General features: G+C 37.5%; 1 protein-coding gene across 5 annotated transcripts; it reads right to left on the bottom strand.

Moving 5' to 3' along the window:
* Positions 1-687: 687 nt before the first annotated feature.
* On the bottom strand, positions 688-23,673 carry LOC101252446 (FH protein interacting protein FIP2). Of its 5 annotated transcripts, XR_003244157.2 has the most exons (12): positions 23,472-23,642; positions 22,691-22,800; positions 19,242-19,376; positions 17,598-17,753; positions 15,660-15,743; positions 13,984-14,030; positions 13,683-13,756; positions 12,960-13,018; positions 12,597-12,656; positions 7,242-7,483; positions 5,057-5,137; positions 688-971 (listed from the first exon to the last, which is right to left on the bottom strand). XR_003244157.2 is itself a non-coding variant. In XM_004249038.5 (11 exons), the coding sequence occupies exons 1-11, from the start codon at positions 23,518-23,520 to the stop codon at positions 918-920; spliced, it is 909 nt and encodes a 302-aa protein (XP_004249086.1). In that variant the 5' UTR covers positions 23,521-23,673; the 3' UTR covers positions 688-917. The 5 variants fall into 5 exon arrangements, 3 of the variants coding, with proteins under 3 accessions (XP_004249086.1, XP_010327729.1, XP_069146767.1); XR_002028782.3 differs by lacking the exon at positions 17,598-17,753 and having other exon boundaries at positions 23,472-23,644; XM_004249038.5 differs by lacking the exon at positions 7,242-7,483 and having other exon boundaries at positions 23,472-23,673.
* Between the last annotated feature and the right edge of the window lie 528 nt (positions 23,674-24,201).

Genomic DNA, 24,201 nt, shown 5'->3' with positions numbered 1-24,201 from the left:
AACTGATTGTATATATAAATGACATAGTCATAGGATGAAGAGAGTTATAAAAAGAGTTCCCTTGTAAAGCTTTCAATGTTCAATGAAGAAGAGAGTTTCTCTCTATTGTTAAGCAAGCTGTACTTCTACTCATTACTGCAGTAACTCGATTCTCTGATCTTAACAAATTATACTCCAATTTGATCCATCTTTTCTCTATCAGGATTTTCTACTGCTAGTATCTTTACCATTGCCAAGTGTAACTGGAAAAGAAAGGCCAACATGTCGCAGCGGTACATCTTGTAGTTACTCCCCCCCCCCCCCCCCCCCCATCTCCCTAGCCCCTTTCATGTTCTGAGGAAAGTGAATTAACCTGATGAACTAAAAGGAGTAGGTGTATGAAATTGTGATACCAGTAAGGTATGCATTTTGGTGGTGAACAATTTGGTTTGCAGCTTATTGCTGTTTCCTCGACTGCTAGACCTAAAGGAAAAATAATAATCAGAAATGACAATATGTGATCCATGTTATGTACTAGGCTTGGGAAGTGTAGGGCATTTGCTCGTTCCCGTTTAGAGCAATCATTCAGTGTTCTGCACTGAAAGGATGTTACTGTGTAATTAGTTGGATACATTCATATATACTTAAACTAGACTTGTGGGATAGTGCATGATCCACAAATCATTAAACCCTTCTATGCCTATTCAATTCTTCTTGGAAAGTACCTCTTGTTTGATCATCTCAGATTTGACAAGTTAAAACATTTTTACAAGGCCAGAATGGTTTGAAACAAATTGGGTTTACACACATGCAGATAATTAAATTGAGATTTAGACCACCAAATTAAACTAAAATAGTTGGTCAATACATGTAAGGCTTGATACTATTGCTATACAAATCCTTTTTGTAGAGGTTTGGGATGAGAACAAATCTGTGTGTCACCTGATTGCACCCAGTAAATTGGCACCATCAAGCTTCGCCCCCTCCAAATGCTGAGAGAAAGAGAGAAATATTTAGTTCCAACTAGAATAAAATAAAATGGCGAGCAGAGAATATTAAGCAACAGAGCTGAATCACACCCTTCAAGCTTTCATCCCTTTCCCTATATACTAGGCAAACATACCAAAACATACCATCATCAGTTAACTACTATGGTTAAATTTGTTACATCAGACATTTCTATATTGAATGCAGTGGTAAAAGGAGATTAGTCCAAGGATCAACAGAAGCATAATTGGATACACAACTCAAATGATAGGACATTGACCAGGGAAACTTCATCTAGGGAAAATAAGACGCTTCATGTGACTTGTAAGACCCTCTTTTTTTTTTTTTCTAAAAAACTCATATGGGTTGTAAGACATAACAACCTTAGATCCACTAGGAAGATAATTGACTTCCACAAATGCGAATGATGTGATGATGAAAAGGAGGACTTTTCACATATTATTAGGACTAGTAAAAAATGTAGATAAATTTGGGATAGTTTCCACTCCCAAAATGAGATTGATTTCATGAAATGAATGCTATGCTTATGCTTGAATGGATTGATTGATCTCCTACTGTGTTACACTAACATTTTCATCTATTTGGCAAATGGAAAGAAAGAAATAGAAATTTGATTGGAAAAAATAACGTCCATCAACAGATCTTTGCACATAATAGTGATTATGCTTGGGAAATTGTTGAAATATTTCCTTGATGAACTTCTTATCTGAAGTTAAGACTATTACTCACTTGGTCTCCTCCTTGTTTAGAAAAGATTAAACTGAACATTGATGGCAATGTGAAAACCCAAACTGGAGATGCTGCTTTTGGAAGACTGAGATAATCAAGGGAAAAAGATAATGGGATATTCATGTAAGATAAAACCTAACTCAAGCTTCCTTACGGAAATAGGAGTCGAACAAGGGCTACAATTAGCAAAGGCAGTGAGATAAAATAATTAGAAGTGGAAACAGATTGTTTGCTTCTTGTTAAGCTTATCAACGAAGACGGCATTCAGTTTCATCCTCCAAGGCTATTATCGAGGATTGCAGATACCCGGAAGTCGAGAAAGCAAATATTATCAACATCTGGAGGGAGCAAATCAGTGTGCAGACATTTTGGCAAATAAAGATCACAGACATGAATCAGATTCGCTAATATGGGATGATGTGCTCATGGAAATTCATTGCTTAAACTCTAGTATAAAAAAACTCAATGGTGCCTCTCTGGAAGGAATCAGACTTGATCATCCGAGAGCAAGATTTAAGGAATTACTGATCTTGGGCATATTTATATGCCCATACACTACGATTTACCCACATGTGACTTATGTTTCGAGGACATTTTTATGATAATTGTTGTGTTTTAATCAGTTTATCAAAGGCGAAAAGCGCAAAAAACTCTAAGGTCCATGGGGCCTTTAAGCGCAAATAAAGCATGTGCTTTATGAAAAAAGGCGCAAAGGGAGAAAAGAACACAAATATATATGTTTAGTCCAAAAAATAATAATTATAAACATGAATGACAAATATATGACCAAAGTAATTGAAAAAAATTTACGATAAAGTGAAATATTAATTATTTCGTTTCGTTTCACTTCTTCATAAGAGGCTCATTGGCTAGGAAAAGTTTACCTTAGAACCTTGATGACGACACTAAAGAGCACATAAAACGAGGTGAAACACTCAACACATTTTGAGCTCGCTTTAAGGCTTACGAGAGCCTTTGATAACACTGGTTTTGATAAAGTATTCCAATGAATGCGCACTTAACCTACATGATTAGCACATGTAGGGGCTCCTAAAGGAATATGAGCTAAATAAGAGGTGACGGGAGTGAAGGAAAAATGACTGAAGAAAAACACCCCTGGAGCAGCCTAGGTGCACCGCGCCAGGGCCTAAACTACTGAAGCCAACTTTTGCCGTACTGTTCACACACTGCCCCAGCAGTCTCGGCGCTATGGTGGCGAGCTGCCCCACGAACACCCCGAAGAAAATTCTGAAAATTAAGGAGTCCGAATCAATTAGGAGGGATTATTTTCCGCAACTATAAATAGAGCCCTAGGGTTCTTTTGTAGGGGAGCTTCTTCTTTTTCAAGTGCAGAAGGCAAGAAATAGATTTCACTGTAAGGGTTCTTTTTCTTCTTCTGCTTTCTTAGACATTAGTAGCTAAAGACCCTTGTTGTGGGGTTGCGACTACGAGTAATTTTTGAACATCGATTGTTTTGAATTAATGTTGGCTTCACTCAAATTACTTTTGAATTTTGGTTTTAGTATTTCATGCTTGATCACCATAGAAATAAACATATTGTCTATTCTTGGACTCGAGAGATGAAGGGATAGATAGACCAAAGAATACAAAGAGCTCGATCCCTCTTGCATATCACTTGTTTAGATTCATGTTCAAGATTAAAATTGAGATGAACATTGAGCTTAGCTACTAAATAGGATGAAATATAAATGCTCGCCAATTGAGTTTGTCTATCTCCGCTCAAAGATGTAGTTAGAAAGTCAATTGGAGTAGGCGATTAAAGGTCGGGAAGTTATGATCATAAAATCAACCATGTAAATTAGTAATTTTGATAACCATAGTTGATTCATCACATGAGATGTGATACATGAAACCTTAAGCATGTTGCAGCCCTGAAATTTCCCCATACAAAGGTAATCTTAGTATTCAATTCTTGCATTCTTTATTTATAAATCAAACTCTTTTGGCACTCTTGAATAAATAATTAGACTAGTATAATTTAGTAAGATAATTAATAGACAAGTCTTATGGGTTCGATAATCCGGCTCTTTTAGAGCCACTAAATTACTTGTGCGATCACGTACACTAGTGTGTGCAATTGGAAGCAACAATTACCAAGCAAGTTTTGCACATAGTTTGATAGGTATCTCACAAACTTCATAAATGCCATATATTCATAACTAAAATATTCTGCCTTTCAGCCTTTTTAGTTGACGAGACATTAAGTAGTCAAACAACATAATGTACATACTGTTCTGGAGCTAGAGTGATGTTATCAAAGGCGAAAAGCACAAAAAAGCTCTTAAGGTCTGTGGGGACTTTAAGCGCAAAGCGGAAATAAAGCGTGGGCTTTAATGAAAAAAGGCGCAAAGGGAGAAAAAAATACAAATATATATGTTTAGTCCAAGACTAGAAATTATGAACATGAATGACACATTTATGACCAAAGAAATTGAAAAAAAAATTATGATATAATAAAATATTAATTGTTTAGTGTCACTTCTTCATATGAGGCTCATTAGCAGTGAAAAGTTTGTCTTAAAACCTTGATGACGACACTGAAGCGCACATAAAGCGAGGCAAAGCGCTCAACATGTTTTGAGCCTCGCTTCAGGGCTTAAGCGCGCTTAAAGCACGCCTTTGATAACACTGAGCTAGACATTCAAAAATGTTGATGTTAACCTCTCATGCTTCTTTACACATATAATACATAGAAAATACAGTACAATTTAGCAGTCACAATCAGAAATATGCAAGACAGCACAAGAAAACTATTGAGGTTGGGAAAATTATTTAAACACTCCAAGATAGCAACTTGAAGTTGAAATGAATTCGTGGGATAGTAGCCATATGAACGCCCAAAAACTCAATGGTTTGAGTCAGAAAAGGAATTTGAAAGACAGATATACAGGAAAGATGGTTTATAGTGGTAGAGAGTGTCATTTACTTATCTTTAGAAATTTATGATTACTACATCCCAACGGTTGGTGAGGTGAAATGCATTTCCTATATGTAGTTTAAAGTTCAAAGGCGAAGGTTCCATTGGATATCACAGAGATTCCAATATAATTATTATTATTCAAGAGAACTTTGATTCACATTATCAACTTTTTTTCCTTCCAGATGGAAATTCATCGGTGAATTGGATTACAAGAAGATCCAGCAAAAGGCCAGGGAAAAGGTTAATCCTTGTCAGTGAATGAAAATCTGGCTTTATTTCAAGCAATTGTTTTTTCTTTCCTAAAAATTTCCACATATGCTTCACAGAATCAACATAATTGAGGATAGATAAGTAGGCTATTACAAAGCCCAACTGATTGGCAGTGGTAATATGACTTACTGTATCACGAAGATTCACATGCCGAAGATAAGCTCTTTGAAGGTTTGCACCCTTCAGATTTGCATTGGTTAACTTCGCACCCTGGAATAAGTAGTGGAAAATCAATTAAGAGGCATAAAGGAAACTGACTCTTGTTTGGACTCAAAAGGAAATATAATAAGAGTAGCTGACTCATTTCATATGATCTTTAGATGAGTAGGCTATTGTATAGTTCATATTTCGTAGTAGAGAAAATGACCAAAATGGTCCTTGATGTTTACGGATTGAACTATTTTGGTCCTTTATATATACTTATTTTTATTGAAATAATCCTTGATGTATATAAAAAGATGATCATTTTGATTGCCAACCCTAAAACTAACTGTACAAATGAAAATTTCTGTTAAACTTATTTGTGGGTGCCTCGAAATTGACAAGTGGCAGACCCCTTCTACCTCAATCGTCTTTCTTACGCCAATTCTGCTGCAATTTTCAGTTGGTTTATTCTTCTTTTCATTACCAAAATCCTTTTTGACACACAAAAATCTCTTCAATTTTCAAATAACATTGTGAAGATATCGATTTTTAACCTCTGTCCATTCAGTTTTCACCCTTCTATCTGAACAATGATATAGAAAAATACATGAAAAGACTATCATTTTTTTTTTCTTTGATAAAGGTAACGTTTTGTATATCAATCATTAGTTTTAAAAAGGACAAAACAAAAAGAAAGCTATATTCTTCCCATATCTAGCTATAAAAAGAGAGAATAGTTGGTTAAAATTTGAAGAGAGTTGGTTTTGGAGTTTTCCTGGGAAGAGGAATGGAATGTATCATCTGATTTACTTAGGTCACATTTGTTTTAGCAGTCTCACTTTTTGTTATATATATGTATATATGAAAATGGAAGCTGCTGGGGATTATTGTTTAGAGGGAGATAAGAAATGAGTGTAGTGTGTTTTTCTGTTCTTATAAGAATGGCTGGTGGGTGGACTGAAGATGGACCATACCTTTAATGGTGAAAGGAAGAAGATTGCGGGAGAAAGGGTCTGTCAGGTGTCAATTTCAAAGTAACCCACAATTAAATTTAACGGAACTTTTTACTTTTACTGTTTGTTTTAGGGCTAAGGATCAATATGATCAGCTTTCTATATACATCAAGGACTATTTCAATAAGGAGGTATATATAAATGTTACATGTCAATTGATTAGAAATTGAATTAGCCGTTAATTTTGTATTTGAGTCTGTTAAATGGGACACATGACTGACACGTGAGTAGTAATAGTTGTAGAGGAAGTCGGTTACAAGTTGTTATAACTGATTTGTGGACAGCTGTCCCTTCGTACATATACTGTTGAATTCATTATAAAGAACCAATTTGCAGACCAATAAGAAATTCTCTTTCTCTCTATCTTCTCTCTCAATTCATCTTCCTCCTTGGAAGATTCGAGTTCAGCTGTTCAAGAGCAATTTTCAATCGTCTTTGCTCTATAGGCTTACTCAATTGACACTGTATCATTGGTATCAGAGCAAGAGATTTCTCTGATTTGTGGCAATGGGAGATAACAACACTCAGATGCAGGAGCTGCGCAAGGAGGTTGACAATCTCAAACACTCCATGGAAGGAGTAACCAGCTCTGTCGCGAAGATTCGACAGTCTGTGGATGCTAGTGTGGCTCAGGCCATTGACAAATTTCGAAGATTGCTGGCAACATCTATGAACACCCATGGCGGTGTTAGACCCCCAGCTGAAGGAATTCCTAAGGGCGAAAATAGACCTGGAAATTATCAATTGCCAACCCGTAATTACCGGATGGATTTCCCTAAATTTGATGGACAAGGACTGAAGGAATGGCTTTACAAATGTGAACAATTTTTTCGATGTAGACGAAACCCCGGAAGACTCAAAAGTTAAGCTGGCATCTTGCAACTTCGAGGGCAAGGCACTCCAATGGCACCAATCTTATGTGAAGCACAGGCTGTCAAGGGAATGGCCAAGGTGGACTGAGTATGTAGGAAGCCTCTATGCTAGGTTTGGGGCTGAACTATTCGACGATCCAATGAGCGACTTCAAGGACTTGAGACAGGTAAACTCTGTTCAAGACTATGTCAATCTCTTTGATGAATTACTCACTAGGGTTGAACTATCAGAAGATCAGGTTGTTAGTTGCTTTGTTAGAGGATTGAAACCAGAAGTTGGCTTACCTGTTAAAATGCTTGCACCAAGGTCACTAGCTAAGGCAGTTAACTTAGCTAGAATACAGGAGCAGGCCATATTTGTCCAGCAGCAAGTATCTTCTGGATCTTCAGTGCTTTCCAATCCCAAAACCACTCCCAGATTTGATAATCCTCCCACTTTTTCTTATGGATCCACCTACCAATCTAGTAGAAGTCATCCAAACCCTTCCAAAAATTCCACGACCTTCTCTAATAACCCCAAACCTAACCTGAAAAATGTCAATGAGATGGATGAAAGGAGGAGCAAAGGACTATGTTTAATTGTGATGAAAAGTATGCGTATGGCCATGTTCGTAAGAAGAAGAACAATTATTTTCTATAGAAGTAGAGGAGGACAGTGAGGGTGTTGAGGAAGTAGAGCAGGAAGTTGTTGCAAACCCTGCTGAATTCTTGACTATGATAGGCGACTCCCTGTAGACTGATGATCAGGGGGTTATTCTGCCTCATGTTTTTGTTTATACCATGAATGGACTGCATGACTTTAGGACTATGAGAGTAACAGTATCTGTTAAGGGCAAGGCTGTACAAGTCCTAATTGATACAGGGAGTACTCACAATTTTCTGGATTTAAACACTGCCAAAGGGTTAGGATGTATTTTAACTGCTATCTCTCTTTTTCCTGTGTCTGTGGCTGATGGAAACAAGATGCATTGTCAATATACATGTAAGAAGCTGGTTTGGAAAATGCAAGGGGTCTCATTCGATTCTGACATGTTAGTGCTACCTATTGGAGGGTGTAGCATGGTCTTTGGGGTCCAATGGTTAATTACCTTGGGGGATATAACGTGGAATTTCAAACAACTTAAAATGGAGTTCAGTATCATGGGACACAAGGTGTCTCTGAGGGGTATCAAACCTCCGGCAGCTAAGCTGGTACAGCAGAGTGGCATGGATAAATTGTTAGCTAAACCAGCAGAACTATGCTTGATTTCTGTGGGTATGTATTTAGGGGAGGAGTACAGTGGAGAACCAGGAAGTTTCTTTTCTATAAACACTTGTGATGAAGTTGGTAAGGATAAAGCTGACATACAGGAGATACTGCAAGATTTCAATGATTTGTTTAAGGCACCAACTGAATTACCACCATCAAGAGATCATGACCATAGAATCATCTTGAAGGAAGGCACTTCTCCTATCAACATTAGACCCTACAGATACGCTGCAATTGAGAAGGATGAGATTGAGAAGCTGGTCAATGAGATGATGGATTCAGGAGTGATAAGGCCTAGTACCAGTCCATATTCTTCACCCATAGTCATGTTTAAGAAGAAGGATGGTTCATGGAGAATGTGTGTTGATTACAGAGAACTAAATTCACGTACTATCAAGAATAAGTTTCCCATTCCATTGATTGAAGAATTGTTAGATGAGCTACATGGTGCAAAGTATTTCTCTAAGTTGGATCTAGGATCAGGTTATCATCAGATTAGGATGTTTGAGCCTGACATCCCAAAAACTGTTTTTCGAACCCATCAAGTTCATTATGAATTTATGGTCATGCCTTTCGGCCTAACCAATGCCCCCTCCACATTTCAAAGCTTGATGAATCGGATTTTTCTTCCTCATCTCAGAAAGTTCATTTTAGTATTCTTTGATGATATCCTTGTCTACAGCTCTAAGTGGACTGATCACTTTTCTCACTTGAGGGAAACTTTCAAGATTATTCTAGAAAATGTTTAGTATGCGAAGCAGATCAAATGTGCATTTGGGGTTCAACAAATTGACTATTTAGGTCATATCATCTCTCGAGAAGGGGTTGCTATGGATGGAAGCAAGGTAGATGCTGTTGTGAACTGGCCCCAACCTACAACTTTAAAAGGATTGAGAGGGTTTTTGGGACTTGCAGGGTACTACATGAGGTTTATCCAAAGTTTTGGTATTATAGCAAGACCCTTGAATGACTTATTGAAGAAGGGAAATCTCAAATGCACTGAAGCTGCTTCTCAAGCTTTTGACAAGCTCAAACTGGCCGTTACTTCAGCACCAGAGTTAGCATTATCAGATTTTTCCACAGAATTCATAGTGGAAACGGAAGCCTCTATAGGAGGTATTGGTGCTGTATTTGCACAAAATCACAGACCTATAGCATTTTTAGTCAAAGGTTGTATGCGAAGAATCAAGCCCTATCAGTTTATGAAAGGGAAGTGTTAGCACTAGTGTCACCTGTCCAGAAGTGGAGGTCTTATCTTTTGGGTAGGCAATTTATAATTAAAACTGATCATCAACCCCTCAAATATTTGATGGAGCAAAGGATTACCACCCCTGGCCAACAGAAGTGGTTGGTCAAACTACTTGGTTATGACTACCTTATTTCCTATAAAAAAAGGCAAAGACAATGTTGTTGCAGATGCTCTTTCTAGAAGAGAGGAACCCATCCAGCTTTGTAGCATCTCTGGGGTTCAAGCTCAACTACTTGAAGATGTTAAGAACTCGTGGTTGCAGGATCCTGTGCTACAGAAACTAATCACTTCCATTCAGACTACAGTTGTTACTAAACCTTACTACAGTTATCATGCTATGATCTTGAGTAGAAAAAGTAAGATGATGGTAGGCTCTGTGGCTACAGTGAGGAAAGATTAGCTTTATACCATAACAGTGCTACTGGAAGTCATTCTGGTATAACAGCCACCTTACAGAGGCTTTAACAGGATTTTTACCGGAAGAAAATGAAACAGGATGTCTATGCCTATGTTAGGTGTTGTGATGTTTGTCAGAGGTGCAAGGGTGAAAATGTAGCATAGCGGACCTTCTTCAACCTCTAACAATTCCAAACAAGTGTGGCAAGATATTTCGATGGATTTTATAGAGGGTCTTCCTTGAGGTCGATGGACATGAGGTTATTTTTGTGGTAGTTGACAGGTAGAACAAGGCAGCTCACTTAATGGCACCCTTATACTGCAGTGGAGGTAGCTCAGGCTTTCATGAATGGGGTATTCAAACTCCATGGCATGCCAAAAACTATAGTCTCTGATAGAGATCCAGTATTTACAAGCAGGTTTGGAAAGAATTGTTCAAATTGCAGAAGGTTACCTTGCTCACTTCTGCATACTACCCTCAAACAGATGGCAGACTGAAGTTGTTAATAGATGTCTTGAGTGTTATCTCAGGTGCATGATGTTTGAGAAACCTAGGGAATGGCCCCAATGGTTGGCTCTGGCTGAATGGTGGTACAACACTTCATTTCATTCTGCTATTAACATGACACCCTATGTTGTTGATTATGGTCAAACACCTCCTCCGCTCCTTCCATACATGCCTTTCGACTCCCAACTTGACATGCTAACAAGCTAGCGAGGCTACCTTGAGATGCCTAAAGTCTCATTTAGCTAGACCCGAAGTCGAATGAAATCTCAGGCCGACAAAGGAAGAACTGATAGGTCTTATGTAATTGGGGATTGGGTCTACATAAAGTTACATCCTTAAAGACAGACATCATTGAAATCTCATAGTTTCCAAAAACTTTCAGCCAAGTTTTTTGGTCCTTTTCGAATCATAGCAAGGGTGGGTTCAGTTGTGTACACTCTCCAATTACCCCCTGCCTCTCGAATTCACCCTACTTTTCATATTTCTCAGCTCAAAAAGAAGTTAGGGTCCCATATAGTTTCTGCTACCCTCCCTGAGGTTCATGTTGATGCTGGTCACATCCTCTTGACACCAGAAGCAGTTCTTGATAGGAGGATTATCAAGAAGCATGGCAGGCCTGCTACTCAGTAATTAGTTAAATGGTTCAATGCGTCTGAATACGATAGCACTTGAGAGGATTATCAGTCTTTCACCCAGCGGTTTCCACATTTTAATCCTTGAGCTCAAGGATTTGATGAAGAGGGGGAATATTGTTACATGTCAATTGATTAGAAATCTTATTAGTTGTTAATTTTGTATTTGAGTCTGTTAAGTGGGACACGTGATTTGTAATAGTTGTAGAGGAAGTCGGTTACAAGTTGTTATAACTGATTTGTGGACAGTTGTCCTTTCTTACATATACTCGTTGAGTTCATTGTAAAGAATCAATCTGCAGATCAATAAGAAATTCTCTCTCAATTCATCTTCTTCCTTGGAAGATTTGAGTTCAGCTGTTCAAGAGTGATTCTCAATCATCTTTGCTCTTTAGGCTTACTCAATTGACACTATCAATAAAGGACCAAAATAATTCAACCCGTATACATCAACGACTAATTTGGTCGTTTTCTCATTCATAGAACTCACTTTTTATTATTATTTGTATTTTTGGACGATATAGAAGGATCTGAAAACCCTTGGTGCCCCTTTATTAATGACTGCACTTACTATTTATAGATCCCAAAGAAAAAAAGGAGAAAGAGAGAGAGAGCGATCCTTGACTGCAAAGTTCAATAAAAATTTGATTATTGGTGAGAGATATCTTTCTGACTGTTTGGGAAACTCGTTTACTCAAGTTATTGGAGGGGATTGGCAGAACCTATTGGTTTGAGACTGAAAGAAGAAATCTTATTGCATTATACTTTAGGTGGTATAGTAAACCGGGTTTAGCAAGTGCCTTATAAAACAATGGAATGGCCAGTCCAGGTGAAGACAAAGAAGGTTAGGGTGACATCGGTAAGCAAGTAATGTAGAACCCATCACACATCAGAAGGGATGGAGGGTTGCACACCTTATAAGGTGGTGTATGGGTATGCTTGTCAGTTCAAGTTAAACATTTTGTGCCTTGTAAAACTTTATCCCCTAGTGGTTAGACCCTTCACCATTCAATTTTTCAGCTCTGCAGGTCAGGCCAAGATAACTAGCATAATACACGAGGAGGAATCGCTTTTGAGGCGATTAGAAGGCCATGCATTATTGTGTTAGGATAATATCTAAAATGTTTTCATTGTGTCAAAAAAGCATTTTGAAGCTGTGCGGAGAAGAATTAGGTATATTAGGCTGTCGGAAGGTCACTTGTTCCTGTTGCAAGAAACTGTGGTCCAAGAAAGAAGCAAGACTTACATAAAGTACTTAACAATTACTGTGAAAAGAACAGTTAGTAAGATTAGCAGAAATCTTAACACAATAACAGAAATGAAATGACATGATCATTTGAGATAATTTCCAGTGAATTACAAGCAATAAAAATATTTTAACAGTCTTGGCCTCTGGGTAAGTACTTCTAAAGAAACTTTGCAGGATTTTAGCAGAAGCACAAATAAATTAAGGTTGGATGAGTGAAGTACGAGCAATAAAAATAGTTCAAAAGTCGCATGTTCACCAGAGTAATACTTTTAACTTAGTTTTGATAGCTGCTTCTGTATCCAATATTATTCCACCTTGGGTGAATTTAGGCAATAGTATTACATGCATAACTTTTACCTTCAGATTTGCACCTTCAAGATTAGCTCCTTCGAGGTTGGCATTGGTAAGATCAGCTGTCTGGGAATAAATATAAACAGTAATTCAGCACATTAAACAGGCTTCAAAATATAAATGCTAAATAGAGTTGTAAAACTGAAGTGAGAGGATTTAGGCAAAGAATAAGAATCTAGGCCTTATTCCAAATCATTACAAGTTCACTTTCTACCAACAAAGATATAATTTTTTTTTTATATAATTTAGGTGCATCAGAGAATGAAGCTGTAGTAGAATATCTTGTCAAGAAAACACGTAAAAATGTCAAAAATTTAAAAGGATCCACAGAGGATGCAGCAACAGACATTACAGTTTTAGAAGTTTAACCTGTAGGTGAGCAGAACGAAGATCCGCCCCACAAAAGCTACAGCCTATTAGACAAGCATCTGTATGGAAATAAAGGAAGATTATCATAGTAATAAATGTCAGGGAGATGAAGAAAAACAGTAAGAAAAATAATAGATATCTAGATAACAAGCAGATCATTCATCATACTTTACACTGGGAAACAAAAACAGCAACTTATAATGAAAGTGAAGAGTCCGGGCAACTTAGAGCAAAGAAGGTAGATACGTTGATTATCTGATAAGTTGATAAGTTCAGAATACACCTACTTCAAACATTATAACCTACCTGTCTAACAGTAAGCATTTGAGGTTCTAGCACAAAACACTTCAAACATGCATGATGCACCGTAGAACAGAAACATAGCACACTTCCATAGGAGTGCCTGATGCTAGAAAAATTACCCAAAGAATACCTCTCTTCCAAGAAACAAGTAATTCTTGCTGTTTCTCATTCTCTCAACACCCCCTCCCCACCCCCCAGCCCTTTCTAGTCTCTCTACCTCCTTCTATTCTCCCTTTCTTTTCTTCTCAGGATATAAGGAGATTAGACATGGCTCGAAATACAGTAACAACAAACTTGAAGAAACACAAATTATTGGTTATAAATTGTAGTCTTACTTCTGCAGAACTCCACATGAAGAAATCACTCTTACCGTTTAGTTTCAGAACAAATCTGTACTCTGTAGTCTGTAATAACCATTACCTTGTAAATTTGCACTTTGAAGATTAGCACCAGCTAATACAGCTCCACGAAGATTTGCTCCAGTGAATTCACATCTTCCCTAGGCAAAATGAAATCACTAAGGTTGCAACTTGACAGTAAAGATGGGCTTGAAAATAATATTATGTGCTTAAATTTTAATCCACACAAACATGTAAAGCCTGCTAAAAAGAGGATATAAAGAGGGTGAATCTTCAAAAAATCAAACACTGTTACGATGATCAAACACTATGCATGATCTACATAAAATGTGGAGACCGAAAGATTATGCGCTATAGCTTACTCGCGCAATGTGGCATTGTGAAAAATGGAAGCTTCGGCATCAACATCCTGCGACAAAAGTTAAAGAACAATCAAGAAAAAAAATAGTATTATCTAGTAACTAAGTCATGGAAAGGTATTAGTGTAATGAGCTTAGAATTACAAATGTTCCTAGAGTCCCACTCCCTCGTCAACAAAGACATTGAATATACCACCATCCAACCAAGAGTATCACTGCATAAAAGTTATCTTTTCCTTTTCCTTATCCTTTTTCTAGATTTGTAAGCAAGGACTTCTCATTGATGAAGACCAAAAGTTGCCAGCCATGTACAATGGCTACACCAAAGACAATGTGCATTTTTTCTAACTGCAAGTAAACAGACAATACTATGCACTAAATTTATAGAAACAACCAGCTTTGTCTGAAGTATGTTTGCAAATACCCTCAGCACCAAATGAGACAATTAGCAAGGCTGAGATAAATTGATATGCCTATGTCTATGTTATTATCTTTTTATAATTGTGGTGTACAGGCTAGCTTGAGTGCACCTCAACTAATTCCACCAAATACCTGCCACCTCCCGCCAGCAACAGGTATCAGTTAATTCTATCCACCAAGGCTAGGACAGATGGGAAGAACCACCTAGAGTTTTTGTCCCTGCTATGATTTGAACCGAAGACCTCATGATTCTCAACCCACTTCATTGACCACTAGGCCACACCCTTAACCTTGGGTGTGCTTATGATTATGTTATATGGAATCAGGAATGAGATTTAACCACACACAGTCCAATATGATATTACTATGTCATACCGAGTCATCATTGGTATATCAAGGCAAATTAAGAGTCTATGTCTCTATGTAACATTGCTTACTATCTCCAAAACTTCTTTTACCCAATATAAGGCATACAATCGTGTACATTTGTTATACAAACTACCACTTACTCAAAAATAATGTCCAGAACACCCCTTAGCATAATAAAAGGAGACAATTTGCAAAGAAGACTAGAAATCACTGACTGAGGTATGAGAATCTGCAAAAGCTATCAATCCAACAAGGTGTTACACTTGTGATGCCCATTCAACGAGGATACTTAAAGACAAAATGAAGGGTCCTGTACCATAGCTAACCATTTCCATAACTTCTTCCTTCCTATGCTGCAGCCAAACAAGATTACAAACCTTTCATCTAGCTGGTATAACCTAGTCAAACCCCAGTCCAGCCATTTTTGTGAAATTGGCTACTAAGACACTCATCTCTCATCAATAACCTCAATAGGACTGAAGCATGCCAATTAGCTCCAGTTGAGCGCTCGGCTAAGGTTGACCGCTGCAACACTGCGAAACATAATTCTTAATCTTGCAAAAGTAGAAAGACCTAGAAGTATTTTTCAGTCAAACAAAGCTAAAGTGAGAGCACATCAAATTCAGAACTTTTCTCCCTTCATCAAAACAAACCTCCAAAACTGTAAAGAAGTAGCTCATCCACAGAGAGTGCAGTACTACTATGTTCTCACTCAGAATTATATATGATTCTAGACTATTATCACAAGTGTAAATAAAAGAAATTTACTGCTAACGTTAGATGCCCACTCTCCCAAGGTATTATGACTAATTGTAGAAGTACAACATTCTCAGTGATCTACACACTAACTGCGGTTGAAAATTCAGAGACATTTAATTGAGCAATAATACCCTGAATTTTGCACATTGAAGATTGGCACGTGAGAAGAACACTGTTTTTAGACATGCATAGCTGAAATCCACAAACGACAAGTCCTGCACATAGAACAGATATCATTGACTAATTAAAAAGTTGTAGAAAATCATATGAATAATGATATCAACACATCTGACATAGCCAAATGCTAGGGAGATTCTCCCAAGTTGCCAAAAAAGAAGGGATGGGGGGTTGTACTGCAGTAAAACAGAGCAAAGAAGTCATTATCTGATGCTATCAAGATGAGCTTCCTTTTTTGGAATATCCCACTTTGTAAGGAACATGAATTTGGATAAGGTAATTATTTTATTAACGGATAAAGTCAAAGTAGGGGTGTGCGTAAGACCAGAAAAATGACCAAATCAGTTTTCGCTTTATTCCGTCGGTTTAGGTTATGCATATTTGTAACTTTGGTTGTTCAGTTCAGTGATTGGTTTCCAGGGCTCAGTTTTTCGGTAGCTGAAATTTGGAAAAGCCTTGATTTTGGCCTTCCGCGGTTCCAAACTCAAGCACAAAACCAAATGCTATGTTCATGAAGATTGAAGTCCAAACTCCGTTCCTCTCTTTGTTTCAATGAATGCCTCAGCGCTCGCATTCTACGGGGAACTTTTTTGACTATTTACCTTCGTAGGAAGCAAAAGGAAGCAGAAAAGGTCATCATGCAATCTACCAAAGCTGAAGCTTTTTCTGCTGGTGAATAATCTACATTCGCAATGAGCTACATTTGCCTATTGCCCACAGAAAAGGAGAAATATCTTGCCCATCGCTTTATACCAAAAAAGGGGGAAAACCTACAAAATATGGTTCTCTCCAAAAGACGCCCAGTCCTCTATACAAACAAGAACTACATGGGTGCACAAAATAGAAAGGGATCGAAGACTACTTCTCAATTGGCAAAGCTCATATCCACCCTTCAAAAGCTCTCATATTTCTTTCTTTCCAAATGACCCACAAAAGAGCAGAAGAAGTAACATTCCATGCCTTGTGTCTTCTTCTTCTAACTTCACTCCTCCACTGGAACATAAACTCCTTCACAGATCTTGTCATTACCCAAGAAATGTCAAACCATCTGAATATATCCCCCAATAACCTCGTGGATATTTGCAATGTAACGGAGTTTGATCCACATCCTCACCAGCCTCCTTGCAAAGAAAATACCAGATCAAGCAGAGAACCTTTCTTTTTCCAAGATTCTCTGCCGTCAAAATAACCCCTCTACTGGTAGCTAACCACATGAAGAAACATACTTTCCTCGGCACCTTAAGAATCCGGACCAAAGCATATGGGAACCCTCATCGCCCCGACCCAAGAGCTTCTCATAAAAGAACTTAACAGAGAACACTTTGTTATTCCCCAATTCTCAACTAAAAACATCAGATTTGTTGACTGATTTACATTGCTTTTGAAGTAAAACTAGCCGTCTCTGAAGCTCAGTCACCTCCCAATAGTGAAAATTCCTCCTGAACCTCAAATCCCAAAAAGTCTCTTAACAGTGTTTTTATAATTTGTGGAGTAAGGCGACGGGACATTCCTTCAATTCTAGATTAGATCAACTCTGTATTCAAATTTTTCCCCCTTCTTGGGGTAAATGGAAAACAGAGTTGCATGTAATTGCACCCTTTTCTTAATGTAAGACTTATCTTACTTGAGGACAACTTGTCCTTTGTCATAACCTCTTTGACTAAATGGTTGCTTCTCTTATTTATTAAAACACAGAAAAACAACATAAAACAATGAGGAGATGGCGATCATGCCCATAGAAGCATAAGCTCTTTATGAAGCATAGAAACTACATGAGGAAATGAGCATAGTTATTAAGACAACAAGATGGTAATGCAAGAAGTCTAGATCAAGTATCCATATCTGCAACTACGAACAAAAAGAAATGAAATAGTCTAGCACTAAATTATTACCAACTTCGAAAGATCAAGACCAGAAAGATTAATTCCCCGAAATCTGACTCTCTCAGACTGTATGCATTTGATAATGTCAATGCGTGTCAATTCAGTACCCAACTCCTCATCCTCCTTCCTCTTACTTAGGGCAGATTTAATTCCATCTACTAGACCCTGAAAAGAAATAGGTAAACTAAGAGCTCTTAACAACTACGCAGACACACAAACTACTTTAGCTGTCAGAAAATATTTGTAACTCCCAAATAGCTACATTTCAGTACAACATACCTCTTTAGTAAAGGAAGAAAAAAAAATTATCAAGTAAAAGATATCACTGATAATAACAAGGCCAACATGGCCGTATACAAGAGGCATACCAAAAAGGAGAAACCTACAAGAAAATGGTCCTCTTCAATGTTACCAACTTCGAACCAATCCTCTATACAAACCAATGTTATCAGAAGCGAAAAGTGCAAAAAAGCGCTAAGGTTCGTTGAGGCTTTAAGCGCAAAGAAAGCATGGGTTTTATTGAGAAAAGGCACAAATGAAGAAAACATACAAATATATATATATATATATAAATATAGTCCAAGACTAATAATTATAAGCATGAAAAACAAAATATATGGACGAAGAAACTAATAATTTAAGCATGAAAAACAAATATATGGACGAAGAAATTGATTGTATTACGATAGAGTGAAATATGAATGTCTTACTGTCACCTCTTCAGGAAATGCTCATTCGCAAGAAAAAAGTATGTTGTAGAGCCTTGATGACGACACTGTAACACATATTTTAGCAAGTCAAAGCGCTCAACATGTTTTGAGCTACGCTTCAGGGCGTAAGCGCACCTTTGAAAACATCACAACACATACAAAAAGGAACTACATGGGTGCACCAAAAGAAAATAAGGATGGGAGACTACTTCTCAATTGAACAAAGCTCATATCCACCCCTTCAAAAACTCTCATATTCCTCTCTTTCCAAATGACCCCCATTAGAGCAAGAGGAGTTACATTCCACACATTGTGGCTTCTTCTTCGAGCTTTACTCTTCCAGCTGAACATCAACTCCTTCCCAGATTTTGGCATTACCCAAAGATATGCCAAACCATCTGTATAATGGCTAAACTGACATCTCTATATCTTCCATTTAACATATATATTCAAGAAATGATTCCCCAAAAGAAATAAAGCACAACTATTCAGTGGGTGTGTCAATATCGATGGTTTGGAAACCATGACAAGTAGCACTTTGGTTCCCTATCTCAGGAAATATTGGTTTATAACCAAGAAAATCTCAAGCATGCTCAATCTATATCTCAAATAGTTCAATGATCTAAGAAAAACCTGGTCCTGTTCTATTTGAAGAGGCTAAATATAACATTCTCCTAGGTCTTTAAGAAGCATAAGCAAATGAATGAAAAGTATATCACCTACATGAAACACCAAAAAGTTACAGAAAAAGTATCTCCACGGCTCGAAAAACTAAGAAAAGCAATTCCAATCATAGACTGCCACAAGGTACAGGCACATGGTTCAAGCAAACAAAATCTGCCCTTAAATCTTAATGACCACATTCACATGGCAATATGAGTGATTTAGAACACAAAACATATACAAGTGCACGATAAACACTAGAAGAGGATAATGGATTTACAAGGAGTTGATAGTACTCCGCCTCCCGCAGAAGCTGAGCATATTCAGAATCTTTCAGGGGTGGAATTACACCATCCCTCAACCAATTAAGGATATGGTGGAAGTGCTTTCCGTCCCTGTCAACGAATATGTGTCCCTGCAAAAACACATTGAAAGGAGATATGAAGTCGTGAAAACTAGACCATAGATGTCTCTTCTCCAAAGATCAACATGAAGGAGCATGAACTTGATATCTGTCAAAGATAATAAATATATTTTCTGACAAGAATGAGATATAAATTACATTTCCAGAAACTAAAGAACCAGCTAATACCAATGAACAAGCCTCCGAGCTAATTCCTAATAAGGATGAATGCATAGTGCATTATGGTAAGTGGTAACCAAAACCAACCAGTATTTTAGGACCCTTTGCATCTGCACAATTTATCTAGAACTGTCCAAATTTGAACTACTAAACATCAAAATCATTGACCTTATGAGAACACTAGACACAAAAGCAGAGCGACCTAGTGTCAAGACTAACATGATGTAACATCTAATTACACACAACAGAGAAAGAAAACACAAAAAGAGCAGAGAAAGAAAATAAGTGCAAAAATGTAAGAGTCCTTGGAGTTTTTGTACATGCTTGTTTATGTTTCACGTGAACCTGTTTTAAAAATCGCATCTTGTACTGACATTTCAGCACTCCATTTCCAAAGAAATGAATAAACTATTGAGATTCATAAAGTAATTGGTGAAAAGATTGGTGCTTTTTAATTTTATACAAAATTACAAGAAGTTCAAGGTACTTTCTTAGCTTGTTTCCTTTTATTTTATTGATCTTCTGAAGTAAAAAGACCAGTATATAGTATGCGAAAGAGTAGAGAACCCACACAAAATTATGGTTCTCTAAAAAAGAGGTCTAGTCATCTATCTTGTGAGTCGTGGGTGCACTAAAAAACTATCAAAAAAACAAAGGGATATTCTAATCTGTGCAAGATCATATTACTCTGCTTAATTTCTTTATCACATACATTGAAGCTTTTGGCAAGCTGCATTTTCTCTTTGAACTATCAGACATCAGTAATGGGATACTAATGAAAAATATGTTCATGAATACTACAGTATTCCTTATTCTGACTAATCCCACAATAACAAAGATCACTCGCCAGCAGTGTGTGAGTGAGATAAAGGATTAGTGTCTGAGTCGCTGGATCACAAAAATGGATCTATGGTTTCAAGTCCACTCGTTGATTTCAAGAAAACCGAATCAATTGGCCTCCAAGCAAAATATTACTCACCTTGTACTTCTTGTCATCAGATGGTTTTGGTTTATTAACGGGAGTTCTAAATGTTAGTTATCAAAAAATAAAAAATCGGTTTATATGGATCACATCCAAATTGGATTCTTTTGTCTAATTCTTTTTTACAGTGACACAACAAGGTGTTTTTCTCTTACTATAAGATCCATCATAGGATACATAAACATGGATCGTATTCTGATGTATGCTTTACATTTCACATTTGGTTCAACATCGTTTATCGATGAATGAAGAATAGCTAGCCTAAAAACAGAATGATGATATGGCATTACATTATGCATAACAAATGATATTGTCCAAACTCAGCCTAGGAATAAGTTGTGAATTGTCAAGAGAACATTCTAGTGAAAGACTATGAAAAGCTATTAGCCTGTTAAATGTTGTTCACCAGGTGCCTCTCATCTGCAACAACTCTAAGGGCCAAAAATTTTCATTCCGAAGTGGGTCCATTCCAGCTACGTGTTCCACATCGGAGTTTCTTGCAGAATCTGTGGGGGTCAATTCTGAAGGTGGTGAACAGGTTAGAACATTCACTCTTGCTACTGGAAAGTGTCAACATATGAACAATAAGGCGGGGAAGGACTCTGATGGTTACGAGGTGGGACAAAATCTGCTCCGAGTTTGGTGCACCCCAAAGATTCCTATATGTATAGATAAATCGGAGTCTTTTGTAGAGAATCATTTTTTTATAACCGTGGTGTTTGGACAAGCTTGCGCTCACCTCGACTAATTCCATAGGATACCTTTCACCTCCCACCATCGTCATGTATCAGGTGACTGCCAAGGCTAGGATATATGAGAAGAAAACAACTAGTGATTTGTGTCTCTGATGAGTTTGAACATGAGACCTCATAGTTCTCAACCCATTTCATTGACCACTAGGCCACATCCTTGGGTATGGAGTTCTACTCTAAAAACAACATACCCAGTGTAATCTTCTTTGTATCCGCAACATTATTCCTACATTGTAAAGGTAGAGAGATTGTCCCACTAACAATTAAATTATTTTCCTTATAAAAAAAATGTTTTCATCTTATAGATAGGTATATCCTCCTTAGTTTGTCTCTTCAGTTTGACCAATCAGATCTACTTAGATACCACAAAAAAATGGTGTTCTTTTCACATATATACTTAAACCTATTCAGTTAAATATAAGCCTCTCTCTGACTCCCAGGAACTGTTTAAAAAGGCATATGTTAGTAAAATCTTTAACCCATTCCTACATGATTTATTTATTGATTTGATCAGCAAGGTCACTTCCATTTATCCAATCAAAGGTTGGTGTTGAAATTGTTGAGGTTGCATAAGGTCAGGAACAATGGAAAGAGACGATGGGAAGTGGAGATATTGACTAAATTTAGAGAAAAAAAATTGTGGGGAAGACCAAAAGAAGGCTTGCCCTGATTTTGAAGGGAGAAATGGAGGAAGAGGTGGAGAGGACGAAAACTGATGGACCATTAAATTTCTATTCAATTTGATTTGTTGCAACAGTTTTCTTTTTTTGAGACAAGTAACAGAGGTGCAACAGCTTGAAGCAATCAGCACGTTTCTCACAACTTAGAGATTTGATGTACAGAAAACCAAAAACCTATATAGGCTAGCAAACAGAGTAACAAGGGTTAAGTTTAACTTAGGTTGAGACATATAGATGAGACCATCAAACCTCGGAAGAATAGTTTGTTAGACATGAAAGAACGAAAAGTGGCTCCCTTTCCAGGGGGAGGCAGGTGCATGACAGCCATTCTTTTGGGAGATAAACTCTGACTAGAGAAGGAACTGAATCTGAATTGGTGCTTTTATGTGCAACCAGTGGTCTTGGCGTCTTGCTTTTTCCAATCAAGGATTTTGCTTGACCCATTGCAGCAAATGGAATGCACAACCAATTGTTTAAAATTCTTGCAGCACTCTACTTCACATCATTGTATATGGTATGATATAGATCAGAGTTTCAAGGGATAAGAGAAAACCCCCATTCTCTCAGGTCATGGAAAATACTTGAAATTTCCAAAATTAAAGTAACAGGCTAACTTCCATCCTCCTTCATTAACTATGAATGATACTCTTCTCTAACTGTAGTTCAACATCTGAGAGACAATTGCAATGTGCCTTATGTAATTAAAGAAGTGAGTGTGTGCATAACATGTACCTTCTCTGACTCCTGGCAGATAGTATGACGACCACTAAACATAGCAGCGAGCATCGAGTCTGGCTCACGTTGTGTGAGGGTATCCAGTGTAGTGCAAAACTTCCTTCCTCCTTTAGAGAAAATTTTTTAAATCACTCATAAAAATCAGCCCAAAAAAGATGTGTGTGAGAAAATGACAAGGCAAAATCATTTTCCTGCGTTACAATTCTTCAGTATTATCCTTTCATGTTCAAGTAACAAAGTAAAGATATTAAACATAATAATTAATACAAAAAAATACGCAATCCAGCTGGAAAAGAGAATATCCCTGGGATGAACTTAAATGGAAACCACCTCCAATATTTTAGTTGGAACTTTAATTTAAGCAAAATTCAACAAGTCTATAGACTCCAAAATCTTGCAGAATGTTTCTTAATTGTTTTATGTTGTAGAAAGAAATGGAAGAGAAATCTCATTTCTGTCAACTCAGATGTCTAAGATTGGAACTAATGTAACTGTTATACTCATTTCTGACCCAAATAGATTACTGCTTCTAATATTGTACCTTATGCATCATTCAGTGTACTATGAGAAAAGGAAAACCTGTGTGCTAAAACCAACTTTTTGAGATATACATTCATGACCTAAGAAAGAGTAATACTTCTAAAACTGAACCTTATATCAATCCTTGTGTAGCTACAGAATTGGAAATCAATTCGTCTAGATCTTAATATGGAGCATCACTACAAATTCTTAATGCCCGAAATGCCTAGGGAAGTAGATTCAAAAGAGCAAGGCTTACCGATATTCAGACGAACCGTGGAAGACGAACTTTCGGAGTCATAGGCCATTCTCAGAGTTTGAGGATTGATGATTCAATGGACTCACTGTCACTCTCCTAAGCAAAAAATAGATTCTACTCCTCCTTTCTACTTTCTAGTCTTCGAAAGTAGCATTATTGACCCCTCTCACTTCAGTAATTTCCACTTTACCTCCTACACTTCTCATATTTAGGAATATTATTACACTTTATTTGGAAATTTATTGAGTCATGAAATTGTGTTCGGTTTTAATATTTAAAAAGCTGAAGTCATTTTGCCGTCTTTTAAAATTATTCGAATAATTAACTTAGACACTTAACTATAACGTGTATCTTGTAACACCCCGAAAATCAGTTGGCTAAACTAGAGCTTAACGTGAGGATTAACGTCAAGGAAGGAGGGCAAGGGTCAAGAAAGTGGTCTAGGGCAGCCTACCTTGGGTAGACACTGCCCTACCTACCACCACGTCTCATGGTCAAGACCACGACCCTTGGAATGGCTCTTGGTGGGCTAGGCAGCAGCCTCCCCAAAACTGCCCGAAATTAACCCCTCTTCACAAGCCACTTCACCGCTCGTGGTGAAGATCACGACTCATGGAGGAGAGTTGGATGTGTGAGGCTGGAGGAGAGGTGGCTTAGCCATTGCCTCAAGGCCCATGAGAGGGACCATAGCTTGTGGCAAGGACCACGAGTTGTGGAACCTTCTATGAAG

Source organism: Solanum lycopersicum, chromosome 10, assembly GCF_036512215.1.
Source record: "Solanum lycopersicum chromosome 10, SLM_r2.1".
Taxonomy (NCBI): Eukaryota; Viridiplantae; Streptophyta; class Magnoliopsida; order Solanales; family Solanaceae; genus Solanum; species Solanum lycopersicum.
This window is presented reverse-complemented; position numbering and strand designations above follow the sequence as displayed.

Bases quoted from the DNA above. Each gene is read 5' to 3' on its own strand.
- LOC101252446 (XM_004249038.5), bottom strand. From the start codon at position 23,520: ATGGCCTATGACTCCGAAAGTTCGTCTTCCACGGTTCGTCTGAATATC. The intron at 15,744-17,597 runs GTAATAATTTAG...TTCTATGTGCAG, and splicing joins GTCTTGATCTTTCGAAGTTG to GACTTGTCGTTTGTGGATTT. The intron at 14,031-15,659 runs GTATTATTGCTC...CTTTTGTCGCAG, and splicing joins TTCAATGTGCAAAATTCAGG to GATGTTGATGCCGAAGCTTC.